This window comes from Melitaea cinxia, chromosome 21 (genome assembly GCF_905220565.1).
Source record: "Melitaea cinxia chromosome 21, ilMelCinx1.1, whole genome shotgun sequence".
Classification (NCBI taxonomy): domain Eukaryota; kingdom Metazoa; phylum Arthropoda; class Insecta; order Lepidoptera; family Nymphalidae; genus Melitaea; species Melitaea cinxia.
In genome coordinates, this window is record NC_059414.1 from 9,165,940 (window position 1) to 9,178,634 (window position 12,695).

At 32.3% G+C, this 12,695-nt stretch overlaps 2 protein-coding genes across 2 annotated transcripts; one reads left to right on the top strand and one right to left on the bottom strand.

The window, feature by feature from the left end:
• Nucleotides 1–1,047: 1,047 nt before the first annotated feature.
• Nucleotides 1,048–2,438, bottom strand: LOC123664111 (short coiled-coil protein homolog). The gene is made up of 2 exons (XM_045598721.1): nucleotides 2,090–2,438; nucleotides 1,048–1,893 (listed from the first exon to the last, which is right to left on the bottom strand). Exons 1-2 carry the CDS (start codon nucleotides 2,352–2,354, stop codon nucleotides 1,751–1,753), a joined length of 408 nt encoding a protein of 135 aa, XP_045454677.1. The 5' UTR covers nucleotides 2,355–2,438; the 3' UTR covers nucleotides 1,048–1,750.
• Nucleotides 2,439–4,444: 2,006 nt separating this feature from the next.
• LOC123664108 (39S ribosomal protein L19, mitochondrial) lies at nucleotides 4,445–9,752 on the top strand. The gene is made up of 6 exons (XM_045598717.1): nucleotides 4,445–4,663; nucleotides 4,965–5,198; nucleotides 5,817–5,959; nucleotides 8,550–8,729; nucleotides 9,047–9,201; nucleotides 9,557–9,752. Exons 1-6 carry the CDS (start codon nucleotides 4,597–4,599, stop codon nucleotides 9,687–9,689), a joined length of 912 nt encoding a protein of 303 aa, XP_045454673.1. The 5' UTR covers nucleotides 4,445–4,596; the 3' UTR covers nucleotides 9,690–9,752.
• Nucleotides 9,753–12,695: the final 2,943 nt, after the last annotated feature.

A 12,695-nucleotide genomic window follows, 5' to 3' on the forward strand; every position in this document is an offset into this window, starting at 1 on the left:
ATTTCCTCGGAAAATCATAATTTAATTACAGAAAGTATTCAATTCATCAATTGGGAAATCGATGAAGTAAAACTTAGAAGTTTCTTTCATTTGTAATGTACTTTCCTGATTCAAGAATTACATGTCATAAGTACCTACACGATATTTCATCAAAAAGCCTAAAACTCGTAATTTAGAAACGAGGTTAAATCGAAAGTACATCGTAAAATTAAAATATAACAATGTAATAATTTAAAATATAACTAAAATTAATAGTGGCTTATTTCTTTTTGTTATTAATTTTACTTATTCAAAAAAAAATACAGAAAAATAAAGTTGTATTAAAAGTAATTAAAAGTCAAAGTGAAGATACTTGCGTATTTTTTGAGAATTAACTATCAAGTATGTACCATGTATGTACCTATATATTTCAGTTACTTTGAGACGAATCTATTCTTAAGGGAAGTGTAGTATAAAATGACAACACTTTTAAAGTAACGTCATGCCGAGGTCACGTACGTTTCACGCAATGACGGTCTAGCGGTTGCATGACGGTTTTTTACGTATGCCGTCTGATGCACGCTTTTAGGAACTGCTATTATAACAGTCCGTTACTGTAAACGAGTCACTCTATTTTTTTGCTGATCACAATATTCCATCACAACAATGTAGCATTGTAGTTCATTAATGTTCTATGTTCAGACTGAATACATATTTGGATACCTTCGGAATTCTGTTATTAAGGTTTAGCTGACACATCCATTTGTCACCGCCCCCCGCTTGGGAAACATGATCGGTTCAGACTAAGTTTTCAATACACTTAGAAATAAAAATAAAAATCAAATTTGAAGATACACATTTTCTAACATTAATATTTAAAATTTTGATAAATGTATAAAAGAACATATCAATGCTGAGACCATATTACATCACAAAACTTTTAGCTATATTTCTGCAAGATCAGATTTGTCATATACTATCTAATTTTGCTGATCAATAAAAATAGAAACCTTTGTTTATAGTAAGGGCCTTATTTTATTTTAGATATAGATTAAATAAAAAATACTATTTAGTGTTAATAAATATATATTTAAAAGCTATTAGATTAAACAATAGTAAAATAAAACAAGATTTTTGAGATTTCACTTTGTAAGAGAGCCTTTATTAAAACAATTTGTGAGTGGAATGTATAATAAAGTGTATTACCATATAGAAGAATATTAGTTGGTCTTGAATCATTCTAAGTTATAAATATATCTATCTTATTTAATTATATGATTTTAATGAATTAATAAAATATTTTACAATAAAGCATGGTCACTATTAACTTTAAGAAACTTAAAAAAAACTCCATATAAATTTATATTACTTCAACGATTCCCCTATTTTTTACAAATATAAATTTGTAAGAGCACTGCTTTTAAAAACAAAGCTTTTCTCAGCACCACACACATTATAGCTTTATCATATTGGCTGCATTTGTAAAGCTGGTGAGTGCCAAATTTATAACTAGGTGAAAAACACAATCTGAGATGAAAAATTTTCAATGTTAAAACATAGTAAAATGTTGTGTGCACCTTTTCCTTTTAAAGTTATATGATTACTATATCTTAATACAATATATGTAACAAATATTTATCATTACAGGGGTATTTAATGTTTCAATTATACTGGTTGTTAAAGTTTTGATAAATACAAGTTGTTTGTCTGTAAGCATTTTCCATCTCAGTCTTTCTATGTCAGGGCAGATAAAAAGTGCCATATGAATCATTTACTTCTTATGAACATTAGGTGTGGTAGATTGGAATACAGACGAAGCTGACATTAAATTCTCTATGTATTGGCCTAGGACCTGATTTTCTGAACGTAGCTTCAAATTTTCTTCTTTCACTGAGTCAACTCTTTGTGACAGATCTGTAAGCAATCATTTTAGTATGTTTAAGATTTTAATTACAATAAATAAAATAATATTTGTTATTTTGAAAGTAATTACAAAATACAAAAATACAGTTAGTAACCAATAAAAAATAAGGTATGTAGAAATCGAAAAACTTAGTTAAGTATTATTATTCAAGGACTATAAAGATAAACAAATAAATCGTATACGTACCATCCAGTGTATTCTGAAGTTCCAAAACTTGCGAAATCAGCCGCGCCTTTTCTTCTTGTTCATCGATTCCGGAATCTGGTTCAAAACTACCAGGCCCATTTAAACCAGGGCTCGAAGAACCTCCGGTATAAGAACTTGGCAGCGAGTCCATAGATCTTCCGTGATCTAAGCGATTATTATCAACGTCATCGGAGATTATAACTTGAGGGTCATCATCAGCCAGAGGGATGTTGTCATCATTACACTTTTGTATAATAGAAGACATATTAGTTGATATTTAAGCAACCACGAATATAAATTGAGGTCACAGCAATAATCGATAGAATGTTTTGACAAGGAAAAAACTTCAACATCTGACTCTGACATATTTCATATATATATATTTATAATTTTTTTTTACATATCTGGATACTCGTAGTTTAATATTTTTTTAGTTTCTTGGTTTCTATTTCAGAATTGTCACGAGCTAATAATGTATTGTAAAAGGGGTTAATAGTTGGTTATATTCTTCTATGGAATAATATAATTCACAGAATATTATTGTAAAAATATTTTATATTAACTTTATTCTTTCATTTTATTGAGAAAGGATACAGGAGGAAATATTTTGCTGTAAAGGGCAGTGGCCACCCAGGCCTTTGCCGACTCAGCACTTTCGACCCCGTGCCTTAAGTGCACCTCCGGAGGCGTTCTACACCACGGAGGGCCCGCAAGGGAAAGCACTAGCGGGGTTGCGGAAGTGCTATAGCGTTCCTACGATTCCGCCATAGGCGCGTCGGCGGAACACTCCAGAGGTTTTAGTCTGTGTGAGTCGGACATACTCTGCGGCACGCCCGCGCCGCGGGCATCCATAAGGGGTTTCGTCTAGGTCAGCCAAAAAAAAATTGGAACTACGCCCTCTGGCCGCGTTCCACTAAGCGTCCGCAACGATTGCGATGCCCATTCTATCGTTCCACCTAAGGCCCGCACTCGTCGCGAGCGGATGGTATGGTATGGTTAACACGGGCTGGTTTCCGCAACTCGACGACTTTGCGCCTATTTTACGTGTGGGAGTAATTCGATTCACTCTTGCCACCCAAGCTCCTCCAGAAACTTCAAAAGCTTTTTTGGTGTCACGAGCGGATGCTCGACGTCATAGAGGACGTCACTGTTCGCAACCACATCGCCACCACATCGCCCACAAAATATAGGTGTCAAAGTTGGCTTTCATCAAAATGTGGCGGGAATTTTAAAAAACCAACTGTCAATCATTCATCATCATCATTACAGCCTATACAGTCCACTGCTGGACATAGGCCTCCACAAGTTTACGCCAAAAATAACGTGAACTCATGTGTTTTGCCCATAGTCACCACGCTGGGCAGGCGGGTTGGTGACCGCAGTACTGGCTTTGTCGCACCAAAGACGCTGCTGCCCGTCTTCGGCCTGTGTATTTCAAAGCCAGCAGTTGGATGGTTATCCCGCCATCGGTCGGCTTCTTAAGTTCCAAGATGGTTGTGGAACCTTGTTATCCCTTAGTCGCCTCTTACGACACCCACGGGAAGAGAGGGGGTGGCTAAATTCTTTAGTGCCGTAGCCACACAGCACTGTCAATGTCAAACTGTAAATGTTATCCTTATATATCCTTATATCCTCCTTATTTATCTTTTTACTCTCCTCATCTTAGGCTTACACTAAATATAACTTCATGTCATGACATTTCTTCGTGTGTTTACTTTTGTTTGAACGTATTTTTTTTTCTCTTTTTTTTTATATATTTTGTTTGTAGTATGTATATATGTATATATATAAGTATATTTATGTATTTATATGCGTATGTTTATTTTGCTTGTATTGTTTTATAGTCCTACCTCAACACTTACTTTTACTATTTTTTACGCCTTAAGGTTGACTGGTAGATAAGGCTGTACGGCCTTAAGTCCGCCTTTTGCGCAACGTGTTATCTTGATGTGTTGTTATGTTGTTTTTTTTTTTTTTTGGAGTTGTGTAATAAAGTTTAAATAAATAAATAAATAAATGTTATCTCTCTTTTGGTTCAGCAAAAACGCAATGATCAATTCCCGAGAATCCATGCTGAATTAAGTATAACTCCAATCCATGCGAAATATTCACTCACAACCCCCGCAGCTGCAATTTTTTCACCATGTCGCCATATTGCAAGCACACAGCTGACACCTGACAGCGCCCAATTAGGTTTCTTTGTCTAAGGCTTAATACGCCCAAATAAGCGTTCCGCTTATAAAAATCGCCAACAATGCCAACCGCGACGTTTTTTGAGTTAGTGGAACGGTAATTTCAGCGGTCGTGGGCTTGGCATTGTGGGCCTTGCGTTTGTGGTGTGGAACGCGCCCTCTATGAAGTGTCAACCGCAATGGCATATGTCAACGTAAACTGTCAAGTCAATTCTCCAATGTGAAGAAAATAAAAATGTTTATTTAAGAGCATTTGGCACTTTCCTTAATATTAAATATACTTGGATAAATAAATACTTTTTAAGCATAGACGAAATGTCGTTAGTTATACGCAAGTCGACTGTGGAAATACTTTGTGCGGCGAAATGGTTTACCAGAAGAGGTTAGCTCTAATAAGAATCTAAATAATATGAATAGAATCAGTAATAATTATCACATATGTACTTTGTATATTCATTGTAGAGATAAATTAAGTCTTCTAAAATTTAGAAAATAAGGCTAGGCTTTAGATTAAGAACCGTCATTTTGAAGTTAGATAGGTTAGGGTTGTTTTTTTTGTAACGAAATTATGCCGATAAACGGTCAAATTTTGAGCTTAGATAATTCGAAGGTTCTTAATCTAAAGCCTTACCGAAAATAACTATTACATAGAAACATTAAAGTAGCATAATTGTTAATTGCAGATTGTCGACTATTATCAACATTGCCAGAAAAAGTAGAAGTCGCTGAAGATGAAAAAGAAAGAGTAGCAGGACGTAAGAAGCGTTCTTACAATCCAATACTAGAGAACAGATTTATTTATCCTGAATTTCTTCCTGATCCAAATCCTAACTGGAGAAATAGCCTTCGTGAGAAAATGGAAAGAGCAGATATGTTAAAGAGGAGAAGTCAGATTGATATTCCAGAATTCTATGTAGGTAAGTTTGTATCATGACGGGTGTTACTTTCCTATTTCTTTTTTTTTTTACAATAATAATAAGTACAAAAAGAAAAAAGAATTGCTTGTTATTTTTAATGCATTTATCTATTAAACCCTCTAAACATACAAAAATAATATGTGAAGCAAAAATTTTGTGCCCCTTTTTACGAAAATTGCTTGGACGGACAAGTATGAAATTTTGCAAACTTATAGTTTATATAAAGAAGGAGTGCAGAATGCTAATATTTTTTTGAAATTATGCATTAAAATACATTCGATCAATGAAAAAAGCATTAAGATGTATTTGACATACACACGCATATTATATTCTTTTGTTGATTGTCAGTCTGTAGTCATATTAAAAAATTAAAAAAAAATGTTCTTTATTTTTATAATTTTTTGGTTTTATGTAATTAAAATTTTTAATTATGGTCGAAATTCGACCTCTGGGCGATCACTAGTAATTATAATAACTCTTGCACTTATATTACTGCACTGTAAGAGATTTAATTTGGTTTTCTACAGAAACCATAAATATTTATGAAAATAAAAATTAGTACTAAAAATTAAGTACATAATCTTGAAGTAAGTAAACAACAGTTTTATATATCACCAGGTTCTATACTAGCAGTGACTATATCAGATCCACATGCTCAGGGTAAAACCAATCGCTTTGTGGGCATATGTATTGAACGGCAAGGCTGTGGCCTTAGAGCCGAGTTCACATTGAGAAACGTTATTGATCATCAAGGCATTGAGGTTTGTTTATATACAATATTTCACATTTTATGTATTTAATAGAAAAAAATTGAAATTATTTAGCTGGTAATAATATTTCTGTGGTTTAATTGTTAGAAAACTACCTACCTTATCCATAAGTTGACACCCATTAAATACGTGAGCTCAGAATGGGGAGGGGTCCAACGAAATCTCACCAAATCTCATTAAACCGCGGGGGAGGGGAGGGGATAACCGAAATTCTCACATCAACTTCAAAAAATATAGAATATTAAGATATTAAAAAAAAATTGGAGATATTCATTTTGTCCGCTAAAATAAATCACATGCCTATTAAAATCATTTAGTTTTTGCTTTGAATTTTATTTCATTTAAATAAATTAACTAAAGTATACTTGAACAGCTTATTATTTTCCGTCAATCTATTATATTCAGCGTCAATCTCACATAAGGGGAGAGGGAGGGGTCAAAACAAATCTCACTATACTCTATTTCACGTAGGAAGGGTACGGTGACACATGTCAAATTAACTCTATAAAGTGAGGTGACCATGCATAATTAATTGATGTAATTCGATTATCGAGTACAAATGCGGTTAACCTTTAATCGATTATATAAAAAAAAATTTTTAACTGCTTATTAAAAATTAATCATCGCTATGATGAATAAATAATATTTTAAGGCTGGTGTTAAACGCGAGAAATGAGTTATCGACAAACCCATTAACACAGCTCACGTGGCAAATTATTAGTTGTTCGCCTTTACCCTCCGGTACTTTAGTCGAAGAATGAGCAGTGTCGTCTGTCCATACTTTGCCAACAGTATGATTGGCGTTCAACCATGTCTAGTCAAGGAATACTACGTTGTTCCAATCCGTAATGTTTTTCGCCTTTTCTAAGAATGTCACAAAGTTTTCACGCACTTTTCCCTTCGTTAACTTTTTTTATTTTAAGGAAATCCAATTTTATTTAAAAGTCGCCATAACGATGTCACACTTCCATTAAATAATTTAGCACCTTTCAAAGACATTAATTATTGTAAAACTGTGGGCAACTCATTTCTCCGCTAATAATCATATTCAACCTCAACGACCAAACATTTATTTCCTTTGCCTCTTTTTGGGAGTCGATAACTTATTATCTTCCACATTGGTGTCACCATACTTTTCTTTACTTATTTTTGACACTAAGCTGTGTGGCTACGGCAATAAAGAATATAGCCACCAGCATCTCTTCCCGTGGGTGTCGTAGGAGGCGACTAAGGGATAACACAGTTCCACTACAACCTTGAAACTTATAAAGCCGACCGATAGCGGGATAACCATTCAACTGCTGGCTTTGAAATACACAGGCCGAAGACGGGCAACAGCGTCTTCAGTGCGACAAAGCCGGCCCTGCGGTCACCAACCCGCCCAGCGTGGTGACTATAGGCAACACACATGAGTTCACACCATTTTTTGGCACGAAGCTTGTGGAGGCCTATGTCCAACAGTGGACTGCGATAGGTTGAAGTAATTTTTGACACTGTATTACGCCTAATTTAAAGTGCCTGTGCAACTCGATCCACTATGTGGTTGACAGATAATAATGGACCGCTATTTTCTCACTCCCGTTCAAAGTATTCCCGAAAGCGGACAACCAATGGACTGTTTGAAACGGTCTTCTTTTGTTCTTTTCGGCATTTTACAGAACAGAACACACACAAAAAATGAATAACTAAAAAAATAATAACAGAACTTAACAACAATAAAACAGCAACAAATACAACTATAGCAACTGGCAAAACCAAAACACGGAAAGCATATAAGAGACAGAAAGTACTGATTGAGATATCTCGAGTCAGTGAGATGACGCGATTCACAAGATGGCCGTTACGATTATTTATTTTAGCCGATTACTACGTGTCAATCCCTATCATTAAACGTTTCGTTTCATGCCTGTAATTTTAAGTAATCATTTTTTCTGTACCTTTTTTATTTTGGTCAAAATGTAAAAACGCATATATAAATACAATTTCAATCTAATCAAGCATTATTATTTGCTTTGGAAACTAATTGGTGATTTTAAAAAATGTATATTTATCCGATTTGTTGAAAATAGTGAGCGTGTATTGGAACATATCAAATGTCACCGTACCCATCCTAGGTGAAATAGAATATAAATCTTATCTAATGGGGGTGTAAACTGGTCGAAAAATAGGTCACCCAATTAATGGATGCCCCCTAAGTGGTGGAGTACACTATGAAATTACTGAAAAAAACAGACTCATAAATATTAAGATGTGTGAAACACAGAGGAACATCTAACATCATATAACTAACTCATAGACATTGTGGTCATAGACACTGGCTGTTGGGCTAGAGTTTACTTGTACACTTGACAATTACTGGCTGTTGTACTAGAAATGTGGTATTGAATCACCATTGTTTTAGTTTGTACTGACCATGTAGATAGTTGTGGTCTATATATTTTGTTTGAGTTGAGTGTGCAAACTCCCATCACAAGATTCCTATTTTAAATTTAAGACAATTATCATAAATTATGGGCCTATATCTTTTTATGTAGATTATTAAATTACTAGAAATTATTAAAAATGTATTAAAATCTTTCAGGTTAGGTATGAATTGTACGACCCGACAATACAATCTATACAAGTACTTAGATTGGAGAAGAGACTTGATGATAAATTGTTATACTTGAGAGATGCTTTGCCTGAATATTGCACATTTCCATTGGATATGGACCCCGAGATCCTTCCTGAAGGAACACCTGTGCCAATTAATCCAGTACAGGTAAATTTTTATTCTTACTTTTTTATATGCTTGCAATATTTCAAAGTTTTAATCATGTCTATATTTACTTAATAGCAAAAAAACGTGGATCTATCAGTTTAATTAAAGTTGTTTTTACATCATAACAACCATATTTTGGCATTGATAACAAAAATTACATTATTTAACAAAAAAGGGAGAATTTATATATTTTATTCTAATATATGTTTTGGCTTCATTCAGCTTTCGTTAAAAATAATTACTATCGGTTTGAGATTTCCTACTGAGTTTTCAAAAAAGTAATCATAAAATTTATATTATTATTTTGATCTATCAAGGTAAAATTAAAACCAAGACCTTGGCTGGAGCGTTGGGAAAGACAGGAATTGAAAGGTGTCTCAAACATTGAAGAACACTTGAAAGAAAAGGATAGAGTTAGAAGAGAACTAAGAAAGACACCTTGGGAAAAATACGATTTGATGAAAGACTATAGGTATTTATGGTTTTTACACACATATACATAAGTATATGTATCTGAAAAAAATAATTAAGTTCTGTTTTACCAGTTCTGGTGAACTTTATTGGGCACAGTTCCCAATAGGTTTTATCAACATGCAATAACACAGGTCCTTAGGATCTGTTTCATCTTAAGTAAAAAATTGCAAGTTTTGGACTCACGGTTAGCTTGTTCACAAATATTTAAGAAATTGTTTGATTATGAAAGAAAAATATATGAATAACTTCTTCTATTCGATACTGTCGTTTGTCAGAAGCAGCAATCAGTGAAACAGACCCATAGTGAATTATTTTGTCTGTATGATTATATCGATGTGTTACATTTTTTATAGGAAAACAATTCCGGCTGAAGAACAATCGGAGATATGGAGTGAGGTTTACAATCAATTGCAACAAATGCGAGTCTCCCGTAAAAAGATGTCTAGAAAACGTATGATCACAACTCCAAAGACTCAACTTGCATAAAATGCATAAACCTTATTATAGTTGTATTGTTATGAATATAAAGTTAGTACAAACATAGTAAAACTGATATTTTTATTTACCCTAATGTATTACTAAAATAATAACAGAGTCACTCATTTATTCATTTGATTTAATGGCGCCATAAAAGTACATATGTTTTGGATAGTAAGTTACATGGATAGTAAGTTAGATGGATGTTACACAAATGATTAATAGGTGCTGATTATTAACATATTGCTTTAAGAATATAAACATAATTCAATTTTATTATATGTACTATGGCTTTAATACACTTTAAAAAGTAGGAAAACCCACTTAAAACTACTATGAATTAATAGTAGACAAGTACAGGTTCATATTCAGGTTTGCACAGCTGACGTTCAATTACACCCTTTCATAGTATGAAAGGCCTTTGGTAAGAAATACTATTTTGAGAGGTTGTTATTTGTAGAGGTACCCGTTTTATTGATTTATTTCTAGAAACTAATAAAAATATTTTTTTTATTTAAGTACCTACATTTTTATTTAAGTAACATACAAAAGTATTAAAAATATGCCAATAGATGGCGGTACGAAATAAACAGATGATAAATAAATTACAACAGATTAAAAATAGCCTTCAAAAACTATTTACACCTTACGATTATCGTAAATCGTGATGAAAGATAAAATATTTTCTTAAAATAGAATGAAACCAGGAAGTTTAAAAAATTTAAAAAAATTTTTAAGACAATTAAATACTATTTGAAAAAAGTATAAAGCTTATTTATTAATATTTCACTTATAATAATATCGTTCCGTATAAAGTAATCCTAAAAGTGCAATCTATGCGTGCGGTACGGACGATCTACAAAATAATTTTATTTCTTTTATGTGAAATAAATATTAACTAAAATTAGTGTTTTAAGACTATGAACGTAAAAAAACTGTTTCCTAATAGTGTAAGGTGGTGTTAAGTTTTTTTATGTCTAAAGTTTTTAATGTAAGTTTTGTATTGGAATTTGTGTTGCATTGCACTACACCTGTCGCCGGGTAAGTTCTTGTATTATTGCAATTCTCAATAAATATAACTCTTTATTTTATTAATAAATATGCACTTATGCTATTGTTCTCTATGCCAGTAATATAAAATTAAATTTAATTATTGTTAAAATAAAGCCATTGCATATACTGAACTGCATGTGCATTTTATTCAACCTTGATTTATTGATTTGCGTGTATACAATTGAGTATTTACAGTTTTTGTATGCACTCTTTGTTTGTTCAATGCTTCAGTTTCCAATTTGATATAAGAAAACCTTTTGTGTAGTACAAAATGTATACATGTGTAACAAAATAAATGTTTTAAGTTATAATTAGTATAAAAAAATATTGAACTAGTTTATGTAAATTAAAATATATAAAGAATGGTAAAAAAGAAATATATTAATGGTAATGAGGTGTGGAGATGAATTTTAGGATGATTTTTATTTCCCACATTAAAACAAGGCTTTGTTTACAGTAATTAATAAATGAACAACAATAAAACCTGTTGAAAGTAAAATTACAAGTCGTTGATGTAACATTACAATGGTATAATTAAGGATAATCTAGTTATAGTAGGGTAATTAGTGTATAATTTGTAGACTTGGTTACTCCACTATAATAACTTGCAAAAAATTAACTACTTTCAAATTAAACAGATCTAAAATAAATTGCAATGTAAGTGCTTACGTCCTTTGTAATTGTGTGATACATACTTTCGAAATATATGACACATTTGTAAAATTATTTTATGTTATAAATTACATAGTTGTCTATAAATCTAATTGTACTGTGCTGTAAAATATTATTCATCTACTTACCTATTTCTTACAGAAACGGAGATTTGTAGTTTACTGTACTTCATGTTTGTATACGAGTTTATTAAATAAAAGATAGAAAAGAAGTTGAAAAATAATCCAATAAAATAAATAATTAATTCAGTACCATGTTGTAAATTTATTATTATAAGAGTAAAATCTATATGTAGGTACATCGAAACATAGGCAAGATTTTTTGGATTTGGGTATTTTAATAATGTAAATTGTACAAGTAAACTTTATTATAGTCAGTAAATATTTATCATTGCCAACGGATTCTTAAACAATGAATCATTGTGACATTTAATTGTATTGAGGTTTTGGACTGCTCTAAACACACAAGTTAACAATGTCCTGAATGAAGTTTGCAAGATTAGATATTGCGCCTGCTTGATAGACAAATGTTTAATAATTATATATTAATATATTTGTACAAATGTTGTAATGTGGAAATGTCGTTTAAGTGAAACAATTGTGCAACAAGGCGGTAGAAAAATCAATAATATATAATATATACATATATTATGGTACAAAATACTTACATACAAAAATGCTACATAATCTGGACATGGACTAAATTTGTTTGTTACTGAGTAATCTTAGAGAGAAGCTTTTTAAAAAATAAACCCATTAATATTTTGTAGTGGAACTTTTTTTGTTAATTTTATAATTTTGTCTTTGTTTCCAAGAGTTTTTGAGACGGCATTGAATAAAAAATTCTTTTGTTTCGTATGTTGCGCGTGTTAGTTTAGAGAAAAATTTAAAGGAAAACTGAAGGTAAGAACGTGAATTTGTACAACTAAGGGATGCTAAAAAGAGTAGAAGTTATATAAATATCATGGCAAAACGGATGTCACTTAACTACAAAAATAGGACACGTAATCGATCACATTTACGTAAACGAAAAAAAAAACGCCAGGTTTCATAGACGCTCTAAGTGATTAACTCCTATGCTATACCAGACATCGCTCTAGTATAGTGGTGCGCGTATCGTGTAGGCGAAGTTACACCGGCGATTGCGGGTTCGATTCTCGCTTTGGATGGATATTTGTATTTGTATAAATATTTTTTTCTGGTCTGGATGTCTGTCCGTGTGACTCTTCCCACTGTGCCTTGAAGAGCACGTTAAGCAGTTTGTCCCGGCTCTTATCATAAACATCTGATA

What these genes read in the sequence shown, in the direction of transcription:
- LOC123664111 (XM_045598721.1), bottom strand. Translation starts at nt 2,354, where the DNA reads ATGTCTTCTATTATACAAAAGTGTAATGATGACAACATCCCTCTGGCT. An exon ending in ACTTCAGAATACACTGGATG is followed by an intron (nt 1,894 to 2,089) that starts GTACGTATACGA and finishes GATTGCTTACAG; the next exon opens with ATCTGTCACAAAGAGTTGAC.
- LOC123664108 (XM_045598717.1), top strand. Translation starts at nt 4,597, where the DNA reads ATGTCGTTAGTTATACGCAAGTCGACTGTGGAAATACTTTGTGCGGCG. An exon ending in TATTCCAGAATTCTATGTAG is followed by an intron (nt 5,199 to 5,816) that starts GTAAGTTTGTAT and finishes ATATATCACCAG; the next exon opens with GTTCTATACTAGCAGTGACT. An exon ending in TGCCAATTAATCCAGTACAG is followed by an intron (nt 8,730 to 9,046) that starts GTAAATTTTTAT and finishes TGATCTATCAAG; the next exon opens with GTAAAATTAAAACCAAGACC.